Source organism: Marmota flaviventris, chromosome 14 (genome assembly GCF_047511675.1).
Source record: "Marmota flaviventris isolate mMarFla1 chromosome 14, mMarFla1.hap1, whole genome shotgun sequence".
NCBI classification, from domain to species: domain Eukaryota; kingdom Metazoa; phylum Chordata; class Mammalia; order Rodentia; family Sciuridae; genus Marmota; species Marmota flaviventris.
The window spans coordinates 38,009,211-38,030,227 of NC_092511.1; the positions used below are offsets into that span (position 1 = coordinate 38,009,211).

At 36.1% G+C, this 21,017-nt stretch overlaps 1 protein-coding gene across 1 annotated transcript in view; it reads left to right on the forward strand.

Annotated features, from left to right (window-relative positions):
* The window catches only part of Msh2 (mutS homolog 2), a 65,784-nt gene that overhangs the window by 42,826 nt on the left and 1,941 nt on the right, over window positions 1-21,017 (forward strand). The window contains exons 9-15 of the mRNA XM_027934429.3: window positions 5,019-5,142; window positions 8,565-8,715; window positions 10,974-11,071; window positions 15,186-15,431; window positions 16,428-16,632; window positions 18,239-18,486; window positions 20,012-20,187. Of these exons, the coding sequence (XP_027790230.2) occupies window positions 5,019-5,142; window positions 8,565-8,715; window positions 10,974-11,071; window positions 15,186-15,431; window positions 16,428-16,632; window positions 18,239-18,486; window positions 20,012-20,187 (1,248 nt within the window). The remainder of the gene's footprint in view (window positions 1-5,018; window positions 5,143-8,564; window positions 8,716-10,973; window positions 11,072-15,185; window positions 15,432-16,427; window positions 16,633-18,238; window positions 18,487-20,011; window positions 20,188-21,017) is intronic.

Sequence of the window (21,017 nt, forward strand, 5' to 3'; positions counted from 1 at the left end):
CCAAAGAACTTACATAGGTTACTTATTATTTAGGGTAACTTATATTTGATTACTGTTTCCTTTGTAATGTTGCGATTAGTGGAATGGTTTTAGGTGCTCAACTTTTAGATCAATGGGAGTTAGAAATGCTGTTGAAAGCCATCTGGGTTCTAAATGTGTTTTACTTTCCTTGCTGAGGACTTGGCCTTCCCTTCAATTGGGTAAAATTGGATATTTGTAAACATTCCTTTAAATGGAAAATGTAAAGATACTTCTTGATGGTTAACAGAAACTCTGACTATAATAGGGCATAATAGGGAAGTAAACAGTAAGTATTGAGCTTTTTAGTGTCATTGTAGCTAGCGTGAACGCGCTCTTGGGCATGAGCCCATGCACACACTCTCTCCATACACACACACACACACACACACACACACACACATTTGAAGCAGAGCCAGAGCCCAGGTGAAGCTCTGCTGAAATGCTGCAGTTATTTTGCCACTCTTAGCTACCTTTATTCTTTAAAAAAAAAAAAAAAAAAATTGCCGGGGAGGAGGGTACCCGGAATTGAACTTGGGCACTCAACCACTGAGCCACACCCCCAGCCCCATTTTGTATTTTATTTAGAGACAGAGTCTCACTGAGTTGCTTAGGGCCTCACTTTTGTGGAGGGAGGCTTTGAACTCTTGATTCTCCTGCCTCAGGCATGCTCCATTGCACCTGGCTGTTCTTAAAATTCGCTATAATATTACCTCAGTATTATGGGTCTCAAACTTAAGCTGGTATTAGAATCCCCTGGAGGTCTTAATTGCTAGACTCCAGGCTTTTAATCAGATTCTTTAGGTCTAGGGTTGCGGTAGAAAATTTGCATTTTTAACGCATACCCCTATTTGTTGATGCTGTTTTTCTTGGCTTTGTACTTTAAGAACTACTTGTTTTTAATAGATAATGCAGTTGACTTCAGTGATAATGAATGCAATTTCTTTCCACCAGTTGGTAGCCTTTATGAAATGCTGCACACTTAGCTAGTCAGTGGGCAGTTTTTACCCCAAAATTACTTTATGTATTGAGAATGTTCAAAAGCTTGTTAACATTTGTAGAAAACGTGTGTTTTGCATTCTTGAGGCTCTGGATCCATCCCCAGCAACGCCAATCCCCTCACCCCGCCACCCCCAATTAGATGGGTATAGTTTGAAAAGCATAGAGTATTTGTCTTAATTTTATTATTGCCACTTTAGACATGATAAACCTCAGTTTCTTTTTTTTTTTTTAATTTTTTTATTAGTTGCTCAAAACATTACAATGATCTTGACATATCATACATTTGATTCAAATGGGGTACGTAATCTTAATCTTATTTTTCCACGTATACAGACTGCAGGATCACATTGGTTATACAGCCACATTTATACATAAGGCCATACTAGTGTCTATTGTATTGTGCTACCCTTCCTATCCCCCCTCCCCTCCCCTCCCCTCTTTCTACCCATTCTACTGTGACATGTTTGTCTCTCTCTCTTTTTTCTTCCCCCTCACACCATCTTATATGTAATTTTGCATAACAGTGAGGATCTCCTACCATCTTCCGTGCAATTCCCCTTCTCTCTCCCATTCCCACGCACCTCCCGTCCCTATTTAATGGTAATCTTCTTCTCATGCTCTTCCTCCCTGCTGTGTTTTGAGTCACCCCCCTTATATCAAAGAAAAACATTCTGCATTTGTTTTTTAGGGATTGGCTAGCTTCACTTAGCATAATCTGCTCTAATGCCATCCATTTCCCTGCAAATGCCATGATTTTGTTGTTTTTTAGTGCTGAGTAATATTCCATTGTGTATAAATGCCACATTTTTTTTATCCCTTCATCTATTGAAGGGCATCTGGGTTGGTTCCACAGTCTAGCTATTGTGAATTGTGCTGCTATGAACATTAATGTAGCTGTGTCCCTGTTGTATCCTCTTTTTAGGTCTTTTGGGTATAGTCTGAGAAGGGGAATAGCTGGGTCAAATGGTGGTTCCATTCCCAGCTTTCCAAGGAATCTCCATACTGCTTTCCAAATTTGCAGTCCCACCAGCAATGTACAAGTGTACCCTTTTCCCCACATTGTCGCCAGCACTTGTTATTGTTTGACTTCATAATGGCTGCCATTCTTACTGGAGTGAGATGGTATCTTAGGGTGGTTTTGATTTGCATTTCTCTGATTGCTAGAGATGGTGAACATTTTTTCGTGTATTTATCGATTGATTGTATATCCTCCTCTGAAAAGCGTCTGTTCAGATCCTTGGCCCATTTGTTGATTGGGTTATTTGTTTTCTTGTTGTTTAATTTTTTGAGTTCTTTGTATACTCTGGAGATTAGAGCTGTATCTGAAGTGTGAGGGGTAAATATTTGTTCCTAGGATGTAGGCTCCCTATTTACCTATCTTACTGTTTCTCTTGCTGAGAAAAAACTTTTTAGTTTGAGTATGTCCCATTTGTTGATTCTTGATTTTAACTCTTGTGCTATAGGTGTAAACCTCAGTTTCTTAATCTGAAAGTAGGACATTAGTATTTAATGGTGTCAGGAAAGTAAAGGTTTTCTTTTTTCAGTTTTAGTGATTGGGTGCAAATTAAATTGACAAAAGATAATTAGCAAGAGAAATGGCTTTTGGAATTTGGGGCTTATATACTGTCAATAGGGAAAATGGAGAGGGAGAAAGGGCAAAAATGACTTAGGAAAGGCAAATAACCCTTAAGAGAATGCAAGAGAGAGAATAGTTTTGAGGCAGTGTCTGTTTAAGTGTGGTGGTTACTTCTTTCCTGATGAGGAGAGCCAGTTTTCTGTGGTCATTGGAGATGATTTCTGACAAGTTAGTTTTTTCAGTAGACTCTTAAGCCGATCTGGGAATTGGGGAAATGGTGATATTCTTAGATAATTGCAAAATAAATTTTGTGCCATCATGATATGTTCTAGATGCCTTCAGCCTTAACATTATGACAATAAGATGTAAGTTGTGGGTCCTCCACCCAAAAAATAATAGATTAACTATCTGAGATTAAACTTTTTATAGTTAGGACTTTATTTTGTAGAACCCAAAACTCAGTCGGTTCTGAATCATGTACTTAAGAGTTACTAAATGGCTTGTCTTGTTTTAGATTGCTTGGATCCAACCATTTAGTGATGCCATTCAGGAGATATGATTTCTTAATCTTGTCTATCTTTTGGGATTTTAATTTCAACTGCCAGAAGTTTGGGGCAACGTTCCAAGCAAGAATCTTGCCATGATAGAACCATTTAAATAGCAATCATGGCCTGGAAAATAGAGTGTGATGATTGACCCGTAACCAAATTGGGCTGTTAAGTCAGTTTCCCTCCAGGGGGAAACAACTGTTATGTAGACCATCAGTAGTATCCACCCAGAACATTGTCCTATAAACTGTAGACTTTCATGGTTTATAGTAATGCATTACTGTCATTTAAGTAAATCAGATTTCTAGCTAAAATCTGCTCTAGATTCTCTAGGGAGTTGACCTAGTATAGTATCTTCTTTATTCTCAGTTACAAACTTTTAAACTTGTTTGAGGTTATAAGGTGAATTCAACCCTTCACTGTCATCATAGGTACTTGAGATGAATTTAGGCATTTAAATTACATGATTCAGAACCATTTTGAGGAGATCTCCAGGGAATATCAATTGTTTCATGTACAATTTCTGAAAGCGTCATTGTTTTCCAGCTGTGCACTTAGGAGTCATGTGAAGGATCACTCATGTACACGGTGGTTTAGTCTTCCACCCCCCTGGGTTCAAAGAGGGAAGGGAGGAAGGAAGGGAACCACTGAGCTTTCTCAGTAAATAGTCCTGGCTGGCTTAGAACTTGGGATCTTCCTGCCCTAAACTCCTGAATTGCTGGGATTATAGGCATTCACTACCATTCTTGGCAAAATTTTAACATTTTACTTAGTCTTTCATTTTGATGGTTTAAATATTTTATTTCCTTTTTTACTAGCTTTCTGTAATTTGATTTTAATTCCTTGTTTATGTGTAGTTCATTTTGGGTGTTTGAAGATGTGTTCTGATTAAGTGGAGAACAGAATCAGTTTATTTCAACCTCATTTATTAAAGATGTTTTTGTCATTTTGTTTTAGAAAACTGACTCACTCTCTTGAACTTTTATATATAATTATCTGTTCAATAGTTTCTAATGCCAAGTAAGGATAGTCTGAATTTTCCCACTAATGTTTTTTATAATTTCATTAGAATTTTAGTCATTTTGTTTTGTTTCAAAAACAGATTCCTAATGAACAATCACTAGGTATGAAGAGCTATTACGATTTGATTTAGTTTTCTCAGAGTTTGTCTCTTCACTTACCAGTTCTTTTAAAATTTTTAGTAGATTGTCTTAATAAAAGTTCTGTATTATCAAGAATTTATTCTAAATATTTTATGTATGTTTTTGCTATTTTAAGTAAGATCTACTTTTCATTTTGGTTTCTTGTTGGTTAACACTGGTAAGAATTTAGTAAAACAAAGTACTTTAGGAGTATGTTTAGAGGGGCTGAGGCTATAGCTCAGCTGATAGAGTGCTTTCCTTGCATGCACAAGGCCCTGGGTTCAATCCCCAGCAACACACACACACAAAAAAAATATTTAAAAAAAAAAAAAAAAAAAAAGAATATGTTAACTTTTTGAGATTCCTAGGATGGATTTTTGATTTGAGTAAAGCCACACTTTTTAATTATAGGTTTTGAACACTGAACATTGTTTAGTAATGTTTAGGGAAGATTTAAGAAAAACGTGAAGACTACTGATGGGGTTATTTGGATCATTATTTCTGTATTTACTTCATGTGATTCATTTTCATATATCTAGAACCCTAAGCTTCTAATAATAGAACTTTACATCTCTTAATAAGTACTTCTTAATAATTGTGACTCAGCAACTTTTAGATAGAGAACCATTCAACTGAAAACATTAGCTGAATTTTTAAATAGAAGAAAATATATGCTTTATGATTTCTGTCTTTACCCATTATTTATATAATGTAGCTACTCTTTATTTTTAGGTGGAAAACCATGAATTCCTTGTAAAACCTTCATTTGATCCTAATCTGAGTGAATTAAGAGAAGTAATGGATGACTTGGAAAAGAAGATGCAGTCCACATTAATAAGTGCAGCCCGAGATCTTGGTAAGAATGGAAGTTCAAAAAAAATTTTTTTTGTACTGGGGATTGAACCTGGGAGCATTTTACCACTGAGCTACATCCCCAGTCCTGTTTATTTTTTATTTTAAGACAGAGTCTTCGCTAAGTTGCTGAGGCTTGCCTTAAACTTGTGATCCTCCAGCCTCAGTGTCTGGAGTCAACACTGCACCTGGCTTGAATGATTGTTTTGTCTACACAGTGTACACAGTGGTGCCAGAAGTATCTTACTTACTTCCCCCAGTATTACCCCACATTCCTGCCAAAAGGCCCTTATTTTTATTTTTTTTTTTTATTTTTAATATTTATTTTTTAGTTGGAGGTGAATACAATATCTTTATTTCATTTTTATGTGGTGCTGAGGATTGAACCCAGTGCCTCATGTGTGCTAGGCAAGCACTCTACCACTGAGCCACAATCCCAGCCCCAAGGCCCTTATTATTTATTTATTTATTTTAGAGAGAGAGAGTTTTTAATATTTATTTTTAGTTTTCAGTGGACACAATATCTTTATTTTTATGTGGTGCTGAGGATCAAACCCAGTGCCCCGCGCATGCCAGGCAAGGGCGCTACCGCTTGAACCACATCTCCAGCCCAAGGCCCTTATTTTTAAATGTCAGCTCCACCATTAGCCTTATTCTCCTAGGAATAATAGCTTATTGATTTGGCTTGAAATTTACAAGCACTTTATTAATTCTTTCTTTCTTTTCTTTTTTTTTTTTTTTTAAGCACACTGAGCACAGTGGCCTTAATTCCACCTGCTTGGAGACTAAATAAAGCAGGAGGAGCATAAGTTCAATGCTAGCCTGGGCAATTTAGCAAGACCCTTTCTCAAAATAAAGAGGGTTAAGGATGTAAACATCTCAGTAGACTACTCCTAGGTTTAATCCCCAGTACTACAAAAAATATGAAAAATAAGAATAAATAAAATCAATGTCTATCTTCCACATTAGACTGTTAATTCCCAAGGGTTCAATCTGCTTTACTCTGGATATTAAAATCTCTTTGTGCTGAGCATCTTGTGCATGTTTGTTGAATAACTAAATGAATCCCAGACTTAGAATGAGAAAACCTCTCAGGACATAGTTTAATACTTAAACTTTATGGAGAACCTGATGCAATTTACTGATCCTTTTCCCAGATACAGATTATAGACACAGAAAAATTTGCACGTAGTTTTCATGAAGTCATATATGAATTAGATCCCAAAATAAGAGCCTTTAACTTAAAGCTATTGAGGTCTACTTTATTCATTTCAAAGGTAAGGATATTGATACTCTTAAGTAATTAGAGTTGACATTATTATATTGACTTACTAGAAGGATAAAGTACCCGTGACTCTCTGTGTTTCACAGTATGTTAATTTGGTTGGTTGGACATTTTTCTGATTGATATATATATCTGAGGGGTTAAGTGCCCCTGGGTTCAGTCCCTGGTACCAAAAGGAAAGGAAAAGGAAACACTGCAAATGTAGGTTAAGGAGCTGGGAAAATGGAAATGGAAAACATAAATTCAAGGTTTGATTTGAATACTTTTTTTTATTATTTGAAAACTTTTCTTTGGGGAGCTTTTTACCAAGTTATTTAATTTTTCTGGTCTTCAACTTTTTTGCCCTCCCCTCTCTATAAAATTAACAGGTCAGATTTAGTGCTTTGGGTTTTTAAACATACATGCCATCAGAAATACCTCTACACTTTGAGGTTGTAAGCCATTAAATAAAGTTGTGATCTTTGTGGTGTTACAAATATTCAAGTGTTAAGTCAATATAGCATTTATTCCATAAATACCATTGTCTTTCATATTTAGGGATACGCTACTAGCACTACACTGAAATATATATGTGAGCAGCAAATAGTATCACATCTTCTTGTGGTCCTTTGGTTTGAGACTTTGATCACTGAATGATTACACTTTTCACTGGAACAACCACTTCCCTTTGAACATTTTGAGACATTCTTTATTCAAAGCAGATTTTATTTTGGCATAGGTCTCTACTATCTTTTTTCTCCCTGGTCAAGTAAAGTCTGCCCTTAGTTGTTTGCCACTGTAACATTTAATTGCTGTTTTTCAATAAATACATTTGTAGATACTATTTTTCTCTTCTAGTTTGAAGTCTAAAGTTGAATGAAATTATGAAGAGAGGGTATTTAATTACAAAAATTAAAACTTAGGTTCATAAAATCTGATTAAGCACATTACTTACTTTGTGAAGTTTTCTATATTTAACAAAATATATAAATTTCAGTATTCCTGGAGTTTTGTTGTCAGAGTCCTAGATTTGTTTGGAAATTGCCTTTGGGCACCTTATTTAATTTTATTTTTCGGTAATACTGAGAATTTAATCCTGGGCCTTGTACATGCTAGGCCAACACTCTACTGCTGAGCTCTATCCCTAGTCCCCCCCACACTACCCACTTTTACTCTTTATTTTGAGACAGGATCTTACTAAGTTGACCAGGCTAGACTCAGACTTGCTATCCTCCTGCTTATTTCCCAGGTAACTAGGATTACAGGCATGTACTGTTGCTTATGGCAGTATCTGATCACTTTAATTATACTCTAATTAATTTTAAAGAAATGATTTGGTTAAGAAAAGGATTCATGTATAATTTGTCCTAGGTGAGCCAGTCCTTACACATCTTCATATGCCCAAAACGTCGGGTACAGTGTGTGCTACTTCATGCTGATGGTCTGCACCCTTTGAGGATTTACCCTGCAAACAACTTCCATCAGAAGCCAGCACTTATGAGGGACTTTAAGGATTTTTATAGATATTCTTTTTTTTTTTTTTTCCTTTCTTTTGGTAACGGGAATTGAACCCAGGGTCACTTAATCACTGGACCACATCCCCAGCCCTTTTTATTTTTTATCTTGAGACAGAATCTTGCAAAGTTGCTTAGACTGGCCTTTTTTTTTTGGGGGGGGGGGGGGTTCCAGGATTGAACTTGGGCACTCAACCACTGAGCCACATCCCCAACCCTAATTGTGTTTCTTATTAAGAGACAGGGTCTCACTGAGTTGCTTAGTGTCTTGCCATTGCTGAGGCTGGCTTTGAACTTGTGATCTTCCTGTCTCAGCCTCCTGAGCTGCTAGGATTACAGGCGTGAGCCACCATACCTGGCTTAGACTGGCTTTGAATTTGGCAATCCTCCTGCCTCAGCCTTCTAAGCCACTGGGATTAAAAGGCATACACCACCATGCCCAGCTAGGTATCCTTATTTCGTGTAGTTTCTTGAGTAAAGTGAAATTTTTATCTTTTCCAGGATGCTAATACTAATAATTTCCAGAATGCTATCACATACTAAAAGTGTATATTTTACTAATTAGATTTAATGATTTTAAACATTTACACTGATAAATGGCTGCAGGTATTTATGACATACTATTCTTTTTTTTTTTTTATCTTAAAGGATTGGACCCTGGCAAACAGATTAAATTGGATTCCAGTGCACAGTTTGGATACTACTTTCGTGTAACCTGTAAGGAAGAAAAGGTCCTTCGTAATAATAAAAACTTTAGTACAGTAGATATCCAGAAGAATGGTGTTAAATTTACTAACAGGTTTGCACATCTATATTATATTTTTAAGCCTTCAATACTTTCATGGATTCTCTAGTGAAATGTGAATTATCTGTAATCGGAAGATTTTACCTTAGTTATTATTCATTGGTATAAAGCATTAGGTAAGAGTCAAGTTTTACTTTCTTCCAAGAGGCTAGTCAAATGTCCCAACACCATTTGTAAAGTAATCCTCTCCCTCCTTGACTGAAGTGGAAATTTGAGCCTATTTAAGGCTATTTTTTTTCTCTTAGCTGTCTCACCATTCTTTTGTCATACTCTATAGTTTGAATCCTTATTTATATTATGTTTTCATATCCATTAGAGCTAGTTCCTCCTAATGCCTCTGCTTTAGTTATTTTGTTATTTTTTTCCTAAGAAAACTTTACTATCATTTATCAAATTAAAAATTTTCGGTATTTCAACTGAATGTATAAATTAGTTTAGGAGAGCCTTCACCAGGCCATTCACTAAATTATAGCTTTTTTATTATGTTCTGTGTTGAAAAAAATTCCTTACCAGTTTCTATTGCCTTTTCACTTGCTAATTTTGGAAAATTCCTGATGCAAATCATTCATAGAAGAATATTAAGAAATCTTCTAGGTGGGCTTGGTGACACACTGTAGTCCCAGCAGTTCAGGAGGCTGAGATAGGAGGAACACAAGTTCAAAGCCAGCCTCACCAAAATCGAGGTGCTAAATAACTCAGTGAGATCCTGTTTCTTAGTAATACAAAATAGGGCTGGGGATGTGGCTCAGTGGCCAAGTGACCCTGGGTTCAATCCCTGGTAACCCCCAATCTATCAAGTTTGTTTTTTATAACACCTTTCTGAAGTAAATGGAACATGAATATTACTTTCATAGATTTCAGTTCCCCCAAGTTAGATGGCTAATATTAATGGATATGAAACCTCAGGTCTTCTGTTGCCAAGTCTAGTTCTGTTGTTTTCCCAACACATGTATTCCTCCTGATTTAAGAAATATATATATATTAGCTTACATAAGACTGAACTTTTAGCCGAGCCTGATGGTGCACACCTGTAATCCCAGCGGCTCGGGAGGCGAGACAGGAGGATCACCAGTTCAAAGACAGCCTCAGCACTTTAGTGAGGTGCTAAGCAGCTCAGTGAGACCCTGTCTCTAAATAAAATACAAAATAGGGCTAGGGGATATGGCTCAGTGGTCGGGTGCCCCTGAGTTCAATCCCTGGTACCGAAAGGAAGGAAGGAAAGAAGGGAGGAAGGAAGGACTTTTGGTGTTATAATCATCTTTAGATCAACATGGGTTGGTTACATAAAAGAAATTAAACTGGATGACCTCATGGTACCAAAAGTTGCAGAAAAATTTTTCACTTGTAAAGAGTGAGCAGTTGAATGCTTCCTTTGTGTGACTCTGTGATCATATCATTTTTCTCCTTAAAACCTCCAGTGCCGAGCCTGGGGATGTGGTCAAGTGGTAGTGCGCTCACCTGGCATGCGTGAGGCACTGGGTTTGATCCTCAGCACCACATAAAAAAATAAAATAAAGATATTGTGTCCACCTAAAACTAAAAACAAAATGAAAACAAACAAACAAACAAAAAAACCTCCAGTGCCTATTGATTATTCAGAATAAAATCTAAAAGTCTTCATATAGGCTATGTAATCTGGTCTCTGCCGACTTCTGCTTTTCTATCTTTGAGTTCACTTCTTCACTCAGTGGTTCTGTTTTTACAATATGTTTGCCTCTTGCTTTTCTTCCTTTAATTATTTCCATTTACCCTTTCAGAGAGAGAGAGAGTGTGTGTGTGTGTGTGTGTGTGTTTTCCTACTTGCTCATTCTAGTTTTATATTCACATTTTTCAATTAATAAGATATAATTTTCAAAGCATTTTCCTTATTTGTAGAACTTTGGTAGCAAAAGATAGTTATATACAGTCAAAATGAGAAGAAACATATTTGTGTGTTAAAATGGGAATGGCCCTCTTCTTAAGTAAGGATTCATTTAAGTATTTATAAAAGGTCATAGGTCAGAATTTTAATCGAGTGAAAAATCTTTATAGCCAATGCTGTGCCAATGTGTTATTCTAAACATTGGAGAGGAATATAAATAAACAGTTCTAGCCACATCTGCACCTTATAGGTTGTCCCACTTTCTACTTGTATTTCCATTTTAATGATCAGTTTTGATGTTTCAAGACAGATACTCTGGATATGTTTTAGGTAATGTATATTCTAGTAAATATTTTGATGTTTTTAATGATGCCATTATCTTGATTTGCAGTAAGTTGTCTTCTTTAAATGAAGAATATACTAAAAATAAAGCTGAATACGAAGAGGCCCAGGATGCCATTGTCAAAGAAATTGTCAATATTTCTTCAGGTAAATTTAAGAGAACCATTATATTAACTGTTCTGAATGTGACCTGGGTTTTGCTAATAAAAAAGAATCAGGATGTTTGAAGAATGTTTTGTTTTACAAAAATTGTTTTAACCCACTATCTATGGGTTCAACAGATTAGGTTGTAGAAATATAAATTAGAAATGAAGCAAGACATTTTGAGTTCTTTGTGCCATTTTGTAGATGTTCAGAATCTGGTCCACTCTGGATCCACTGTTTGAAATGATTTTTTTAGTTAAAGCGATAGCACGACTTGGCATTATGTTGTTGCCTTTAGAACAGAATTCAACCTATGTTACAGGTGACACTGTATTCCACTGAAAGGTTTGACCACCACTGTGTGTATATTGACCTTTATTGTACCTTTCAGAAATGTGCAAGCAACCTAGTGATCAAAGTTAGCATCACCAGTCATGGGACAAATGACATTAAGTGTTTCCTGATATGGTACAGAGAGGATATACAGTCACCTAGTATTTCCCCACCACCACCACCCAGCGCCCCAAATGCTTGGGATCAAACCCAGGGCCTTGTACACACTAGGCAGGTACCCCACCACTGAGCTACATCCCTGGGCCTCTTTGAGACAGGATCTTGCTAAATTGTAAGGCTAACTTCAAAACTCAAGATTCGCCTGCCTCAGCCTCCAGAATAGCTGGGATTACAAACATGTAATCCCATGTATATGAGATTACATGGCCATGTATGTAGTATTCTTAACAAAAAAATATTTAATTCAGCTATAATTAAGGAGAAAAATTGTGGGACTTTCTTTTTTAGGTCTAAACTCTTTAAAAAATGTCATGATCATGAAGTAAAAAGAGGAACGGACATATCTGTTGTACATTAAAGGAGATATTTCTGGGCAAGGTGGCACATGACTGTAATCCCAGTGGGTCAGGAGGCTGAGGATGGAAGCTTGTGAGTTCAAATCCAGCTCAGCAATTTAGCAAAGCCCTAATCAACTTAAAAAGGGCGGATGATGTGGCTAAATAGTTAAGTGCCCCTGGGTTCATTCCCTGGTACCAAAAAAAAAAGGAGATATAAAAAGACAGGACAACCAAATGCAGTGGGGTCTATAGTCATTTACTAGATTAGGTTAGAGTTCGGGAATGTCTTAAGAGGACACGGACAATTGGGAAAGGTTAATATGAGACCATCTTCTATCAATATTCAATTTCTTGGATATGTTAATGGCATTATGATTAAGTAGGAGGATGTCCTTGTTCTCAGAATATGTATGCTGAATTATTTGAGGGTAAAGAATCTTTTTTTTTTTTTTAATTGTTTGGAGGTATAATTTTATAAATTGGGTTCAGTGACACTTGTCTTTATCCCAGCTACTTGGGAGACTAAGGCAAGCAGATCCCAAGTTTGTGGCCAGCCTAGACAACTTGGAGAGACTCTTCTGAAATAAAAAACACCAAGGGCAGAGTGTATGGCTAGCATGTGTGAGACAGAATTCAATTCCTAGTACAGTTGTAGATTGTTTTATTGTTACAACATAGTGAGGGAGAAAGAAATGTAAAACTTAAAAGGTTTTATTTTAATATGCTTTATGTATTGGTATTGAGATGAATTGAATTGATTTGTAAAATTTGCATTTCTCTTGGTGATATCAGATAACTGTAGCACAATAATTTAACTGAATTGTGTTCCCAAACTTTGTTTGCATTTTTAAGAACCCATGTAAATACTGTGAATCTTGCTTTAAAAAAAAAAAAAAAAACATTCACCACTTAGCTAGTGAAAGGGTCTAGGTTTTAACATTTAAATGGAAGGTTCTGTATATGGAGTTAACCTGAATTGAAACAGAACCTTCTCTTGTTCTAACATACACATTAAGAACTATTTTTATAGTGTAATGGATCATTTTTTATAGTTTTGTCATATTATTAAACCAGAAAGAGTGATATTATTAATGAGCCACATTTTATTTTATTTTATTTTTAAAGAGAGAGACAGAGAGAATTTTTTAATATTTATTTTTTAGTTTTCGGTGGACACAACATCTTTGTATGTGGTGCTGAGGATTGAACCCGGGCCGCATGCATGCCAGGCGAGCGCGCTACCTCTTGAGCCACATCCCCAGCCCCAAGCCACATTTTATGTTGTGCTAAAGACTATATACTTTTTGTTAAGATGCTTTCTAAAAATATATATGTAAAATTATTCTCAGTATGTAAGAAATCTTATGAATTTGAAAATAATTATAGGGGCTGGTGTTGTAGCTCAGTGGTAGGGTGCTTACCTAGCATATACAAGGACATGGGTTTGATCCCCTGCACTGCTAAAAATAAATAATCATTGTAAATACTCCACTCTTTCCTAGAGGTTTCTAAAGATCTGCTAGAGAAAAATATAATAAATTTTTTTTTTTTAAACTGGGTCATTTTAGAGATGAGCTCAACATTCCTACCCCTTTTTATTTATTTTGAGACAGGCTCTCACTAAGTTGCTTTAAGGCTTTGCTAATTTGCTGAAGCTATCCTTGAACTTCCTTTCTTTCTGCCTCAGCCTCCCAGTTTGCTAATATTACAGGTGTGCACCAAAGTATGATAAAACAGAACAGAATTATTTGTACTCAACCCATTCATAAGTAAATGAATTTTTAAAAATTTTTTAAATTTTATTTATTTATTTGTATGTGGTGCTGAGAATCAAACCCAGTGCCTCACATATTAGGCAAGTGCTCTACGACTGAGCCACAATCCCAGCTCCAATAAGTAAACTTTTATTGTCAAAACATTTTATCACTTTTATGGAAACAATTAAAAATAAGTCAAATTTCCTGCCTTTTGATTAAATTTATAATTTGGGGTTTTCCTAAAATTAAATACTTTACACTTGAATGACTAGTGAGATAGTGTGACATGTGAGTCTGTCATACTGTTGTTATACCACTCCTCCAAACTGTTGACATTTAGAATCTATTCTGAAAATTTGGACCATTGTTACTGTCTTCACGTGTTGTCTAGCCTGTGTCAGGGGCTTTTTAATATATGTAATAACTGTTAGTTTGAATGCTCTAGTGAATAGAATCTTGTGTTTTAAGTGGCAATTATGGATCTAAATTTATGCTAAAATTTTCTGCATGTGGTACTGATTGAAAAATATAAAAACTCAGCTAACAATCTTACAGTCGTTGGTTTGTAAATGCATAAGTCTTAATAGTCTCCTTACAGCTTGCTACTGAGTGCATGCATATTTCTTGTGATGATTGTGAGGTGTCATCCTGTTTTCAGATTCTTAAAATTCAGGAAAAAGTATGTTTTAAAATTGAGGGTATGATATTTTGTTGGATTTTGGTAAGGAAAAGCATCACATTCTTTTGAAACAGCACTGGACATTGAACCTAGGGCCTTACAGATGCTAGGCAAGAGCTATGACCTTTGACCCTTGAGCCATGACCTCAACCTTTTTTGTGTTTGGGTTGTTTTTTGGTGGAACAGTGTCTAGTAAAATTTTGTTTAAAAGGTATGTTAGGGGGCTCGGCTCAGTGGCAGAGCACTTAACCTAGCATGTGTGAGGCACTGGGTTCAATTCTCAGCACTGCAAATAAATAAATTAAATTAAAGTCCTATCAACAACTAAAACATATTTTAAAAAAGAAAAGGACTTTCTGACTTTGGATGGATCTGGAGACTTTCGTGCTAAATGAAATAAACCAATCCCAAGAACCATATTTCTGATGTGTGGATACTAACACCCAATAAGGGAGCGGGGAATAGAAGTTCATTGGATTAGACAAAGGGGAGTGAAGGAAGGAAGGAGGATGGTGTTAGGAAAGATGAATGAATCACACATGAGTTTCCTATGTTTGTATATGAATACACCACCTGTGAAACTCCGCATCATGTTCAGCCACAAGAATGGGACCTAATTAAGTTTTACTTCATGTATGTATAATATGTCATAATATACTCTACTGTCATATATATCTAAAAAGAACAAATTTAAAAAGAAAAAAGTATGTTAGGGAAATGGGGGTTTTAAAACTCCCATATGTGGGAGTTAAATTTATTCTTATAGCTTATATCTTTTTAAAAATTATTTGATATTCCTTTGTACATTTTCTGTTTTTAATTTTATACAGGCTATGTAGAGCCAATGCAGACACTAAATGATGTGTTAGCTCAGCTAGATGCTGTTGTCAGCTTTGCTCATGTGTCAAATGGAGCACCTGTTCCATATGTACGACCAGTCATTTTGGAGAAAGGACAAGGAAGAATTATATTGAAAGCATCCAGACATGCTTGTGTCGAAATTCAAGATGAAGTTGCATTTATTCCTAATGATGTACACTTTGAAAAAGATAAACAGATGTTCCACATCATTACTGGTATTTAAAAAAAAAAAAAAAACTTTGGGGCGGGTAACATTTTTCTTTTATGTTAGAATACAAATGTTTTAAATTTACGAAGAAAATCCAACCCTTGACATTAGAAAAAGAACATGTTCATTCTGGTTAGTAAAATATTCACATTTGGATTAAAGGGAAGATTTGGAGGGGAGATTAAGGCTTATGTGAAAATATTGTATTCTGATTCAGTGGTTCACAGCATTTAAAAACCAGCATCACCCTCAAAGCTTGTATTTGAGTCAGTTACTTTCAGAAGTTGAGGTCGTTGAAGGAGAGGCAAAATTTGATGGCTAGAAGAACCTCAGCTTAGGTAGCAGTTTCTTTTAAGACATGGCACTATATTCATATTAAACACAGCATAGCCTTGCATATAGACCAATGTAGCATATCTAAGCTGAGGTGTTTTGAGAGATCATAACAAGACTCTAGAGATCAAAAGAGGGAAGTAGGAGTCTTAGGACAGATATATTTGGGAAACAGGATTGTATTTTATTTCTTCAAATATGTTTTTAAGTTATGTACTTAATCTAACCCTAGCAAATAATTTGATGGTTGCCAAAAGAGGAGTTGTATCTTAGAGCTTTAAGATGAAATTTAAGTGATTTGAAGAATTTGACCAATGCTAATTCATTCAGTTAGACTTTGACTACTTTATAAGTAAATAAGGTACAGGCATCTCTGTGAGCTGCAGGGAGATATGTGTATGATCTTTCTAGACCATAGTCAAATTATAGTTGAGATATTTTTCATACTCCTCCTGATGAAGGACCCAGTGCTGGTTTTTCTGAAGAAATAATAGCATTGCCTTAAGGGGTAGGATGGGCAGTGACTTGGTCCATGTCTTTGAGTGGCTTATGGTTCTTCTAATTTGCCATGTGGCTTAGATGAATAATCATCAGTATAAGCTTAGGACTAGCAGTCCACTTATTAGCAGAAAGAAATTAATAATGCTTTTTGATATAATTTGCTTTATAGGTCCCAATATGGGAGGTAAATCAACATATATTCGCCAAACTGGGGTGATAGTACTCATGGCCCAAATTGGATGTTTTGTACCGTGTGAATCAGCAGAAGTATCCATTGTGGACTGCATTTTGGCTCGGGTGGGGGCTGGTGACAGTCAGTTAAAAGGAGTCTCCACATTCATGGCTGAAATGCTGGAAACTGCTTCTATCCTCAGGTAATTGCTTGTTCTAGTGCCCTGAAAGTGGAAATGAATGTACATCTCATAAGAAGTACATTAAAAGATTTATCCATAAAATATCTGAAAACATTATCAGAGTCTAATGGTTGTGTTCCTACAAACTTTGTGCACTTAGGCAACATATGAGACCATATGAGACATATGACCAGCTTAGGCAACATATGAGACCCTGTCCCAAAAAAGTGGGGAAGGTATGATTGGTGATGTTTTTTTTTTTAAGTTTTGAGACTGATTCCTTGCTAAGTTGCTGAGACTGTACTCAAACCTATGATCCTCCTGCCTCAGCCTCCCAAGAAGATGAGATTACTGACATGTACCATCCTGTCTGGCAAAGCTTTGATTAATTTTGAAGTTGTTTCCCTACAGTTTCTGGTAGTAGCCCCTCCTTATAAGTCTCCCTCCCTGTGATGCTTTTGCTTCCACTGTTTATACTACTTGGAATAGTCCTTCTTGCCCTTTATCCAAGTCCTTTCCAGTCTTTAAGGCCCTAATGATGAAAATTCTGATGAATTTTCTTCACATAAAAAACTAAGATCATAGGTGTTTCTTTTCAGCTACTGCTGTTTGATATGAGTGTAATTCATTGTTTATTTTATAGGTTACTGAAATTCTTTGTCTTTATTTTACTTTCTAGAAGTTTCCTTGAAATCGGGGACTTTACTTTCTGTTTCTTGGTATCTCCTAAAGTACTTTCAATACATTAGGTTTCTAGTAAATTATGTGTTGATATAATTTCTAGAAGGATCTGTTGTTCGTGAGGAATAATAAAAGCAATACAAATGTTTGGCATAGTAGTTAGATTAATATTCATAATTTGAAAGATAATCTGGTAATTTACAGAAAAAAAGAAATAACCAATGATCACTGAAAGGCTGGCAAATTCACTAATTTTTTAAAAAAATCCTCATACTTGTTTAAAGATAAGAATAGTAATAACTGGGATTCATGAGGCTTTGGCAGACACACAATTTACACAACCACCATCAGGGTATGTGAGTGTTCATGTCATCAAACGCTGCTCCCATCTTTATTCAATTTTATTTTTTAAAAATTTGGGGGTGATTTGCTGGGCATGGTGGCACATGCCTGGAATCCCAGCAGCTTGCTAAAACAGGAGGATTCCAAATTCAAAGTCAGCCTCAGCAACAGAAAGGCACTAAGCAACTCAGACCCTGTCTCTAAATAAAATACAAAACAGGACTGGGAATGTGCTCAGTGGTTGCGTACCCCTGAGTTCATTGCCCTGTACTTTAAAAAAAAAAAAAAAAAAAAAAGTGATTTAGCTGGGTATGTGATGCGTACCTGTAATCTCAGTAGTTTAGGAGAATGGTGACTTCTGAGGCTGGCCTCAGCAATTTTGATTCTGTCTCAAAAAGGGGGGGCGGGCTCGGGGATTTACCACTCAGTGGTAGAGTGCTCCCAGATTCAGTCCCTAGTACCACACACACATAAAATCTTAGAGTGATTAATCTATTATGTTTGTGCTATATATCTTTCCCAGTGTATTATCTTAATTTTGGTTTTTGTTTTGTATTACCAAATACTGTGCCATGGCAAATTTTCATGTAATTATGTGTTTCAGGTCTGCAACCAAAGATTCTTTAATAATCATAGATGAACTGGGAAGAGGAACCTCTACCTATGATGGATTTGGACTAGCATGGGCTATATCCGATTACATTGCAACAAAGATTGGTGCTTTTTGCATGTTTGCAACCCATTTTCATGAACTTACTGCCTTAGCCAAACAGATTCCCACTGTTAATAACCTACATGTCACAGCATTAACCACTGAAGAGACCTTAACTATGCTTTATCAGGTGAAGAAAGGTAAGTATGTACCATTGATGTACCTTAAATTCAGAATGTGACAGTGGAAAACTTATTGAATTTAAAATAATCAATAAATTGCCTTATTCCTTCTTAGTATCAATCATTGAGATTTTTGTAAAGCACATTTAGTTGTAACTTTCCAGTCTCAGGAGCCAGGAACATTGTATATTATCTATATTTCTGTATCTTGAGATAGGACCTCTTATTCCAAACATAGAATAATCTATAGTCTCAAATATCGCCACAGAGGGATTTACTCACCTCTATAGCAGTATTCCTTGTCAGATTAGCTCTAGCTAATAACGATATGCTTTGAAGTTCCAAGGCTCTAGGTTATTTTATTGTTAATAAAATAATTAATTATCTGATTGGGGGAGCAGGTATCAGAGATTGAACTCAGGGCACTCAACCACTGAGCCGCATCTCCAATGTATTTTATTTAGAGACAGGGTCTCACTGAGTTGCTGAGGGCCTTTCTTTTGCTGAGGCTGGCTTTTAACTTGCGATCCTCCTGCCTCCCAAGCTGCTGGATTTCAGGCGTGTGCCACCACGCCCAGCTAATTTTTTTTTTTTTTTAACAGTTGATATGTAATTGCGGCAAAAATAGAAAGTCTGTAATAACTTTGTAGTCGTCATTCATATTAAATGTTTGGAAAGACTGTCTTAATTCACCTTATTTTATATAAATGGGAATGAATATAAGCTACCTACTTGGGTCAAAAATTCCATTATCATTTGTTTTCACTGATTCAGAATCAGGATGAGAGTGTATGCTGGGCAGCAGCTCCAGAGGCTGAGGCAGGAAGATTGTGAGTTCAAAGCCAGCCTCAGCAATTTATCGAGGTACTAATTAACTCAGTGAGAACCTGTCTCTAAATAAAATAGGGCTGGAGATGTGGCTCAGTGGTTGAGTGCCCCTGAGTTCAACCACTGGTGCCCACCATCCTCCCAAAAAGAGAGTGTAGACGAATGGTGAACAACTTTTCTAAGAAAAAATACTATAAATTCTTCAATACACTCATCTTACTGATTTTCTTGAGTGACTTATCCCTGGAAAATAATAGGACCATTCACTAGTAATGAGTCAGTATGTCTTGAATTTAATGCTGTTCTTAACTAGTGACACTTGTATATGTAACCCTTTTCTCCTTAGTACTTTTTTCCTCATAAAATGGGAAAACCACAGAGATGGTGGGTTTTTGTTTGTTTCTCTCCCTCTCAACTTTAGATAGTAGACCTCTGAGGATTCATCTATCAAGCTTTTCCTCTGCTATTTTTATTTTTCATGCTACATTTGTCAAGGATAAAATACAGCACTAAGTGCCAAGTCATAATCACTTCTCACTTGAAGCTTGATTAAAATCCTTTTATCTAAGTTACTCTGAAACATTTGGCTAATGTATTTGAGATAATCCAAAATTAAGTTTCCTGATGACAAGGTAAGAAGGATAAATTCATTTACATAAATTGCTGTCTTTCACCGTCTTCCCTCACGCACTCTTTCCCTCCCAATTTCTTTTAGGTGCTTGTGATCAGAGTTTTGGGATTCACGTTGCAGAGCTTGCTAATTTCCCTAGGCATGTAATAGAATGTGCCAAACAAAAAGCCCTGGAACTCGAAGAGTTTCAGAATATTGGAGTCTCACAAGGAGGTGATGAAACAGAACCAGCAGCAAAGAAGTGCTATCTGGAAAGAGAGGTTTGTCAGTTTGTTTTTGTAGTTATTTAATGATCTCTGTGTTACATAAACCAAATCACCAAGATGAATTAATTTCTCTCCTGTATAAATGATTCCAGTGTTTACTTTCTTTTTTTGCAACCAAGGGTGCTCTATTACTGAACTGCATCCCCAGGCTGCCTCAAACTTGTGATCCTTCTGCCTTGGCCTTCTGAGTCATTGGGTTTATAGGCATTTGCCACTGTACCCAGGCTCTGATCAGTCTTATTGGCTTTCACATGTTTCTTTGCATGGCCAAGAATCCATCTCTGATATTTTGATTTCTGTACCATGTAAATCTGCATGATGAAATCATAGCATTTTCAAGGGGTAGCGGGCCAAAAAAAAAAAAAAAATTATAGCATTCAGGACTGGGATATAGCTCAGTGGTAGATTACACACTTAGCATGGGCAAGGACCTGGTTTCAATCCCTATTACCAAAAAGAGGGAAAAAAAAAAAAGATTTTAAAATTAGGAATACTAAATCTAGGTTTAAAATTAGTTATTCAAAGGAGCTAAAGATAAAGATGTCCAGTTAAGTTAGATGGTGAAGATATCTAAAGATATTCTTCATTTCTGCCCTCCATTTATTTACACTATAGTTGAGGAGATAAGAACAATAAATATACCATAGAGTATAAAGTGGTATGAGACAAATGTTTGTTAAAGTAAGTTGTTTGTGGGCAGGATGCTTGTTCTAATGGGAGGAATGGAGCTTATTTTGGGCCTTCTCTAAGTAAGGGGTCAAACTTAGATGTTTACACGGAAAGGTACAACATATGTCTAACTTGTTTTTTGGTTTTTTTTAAAG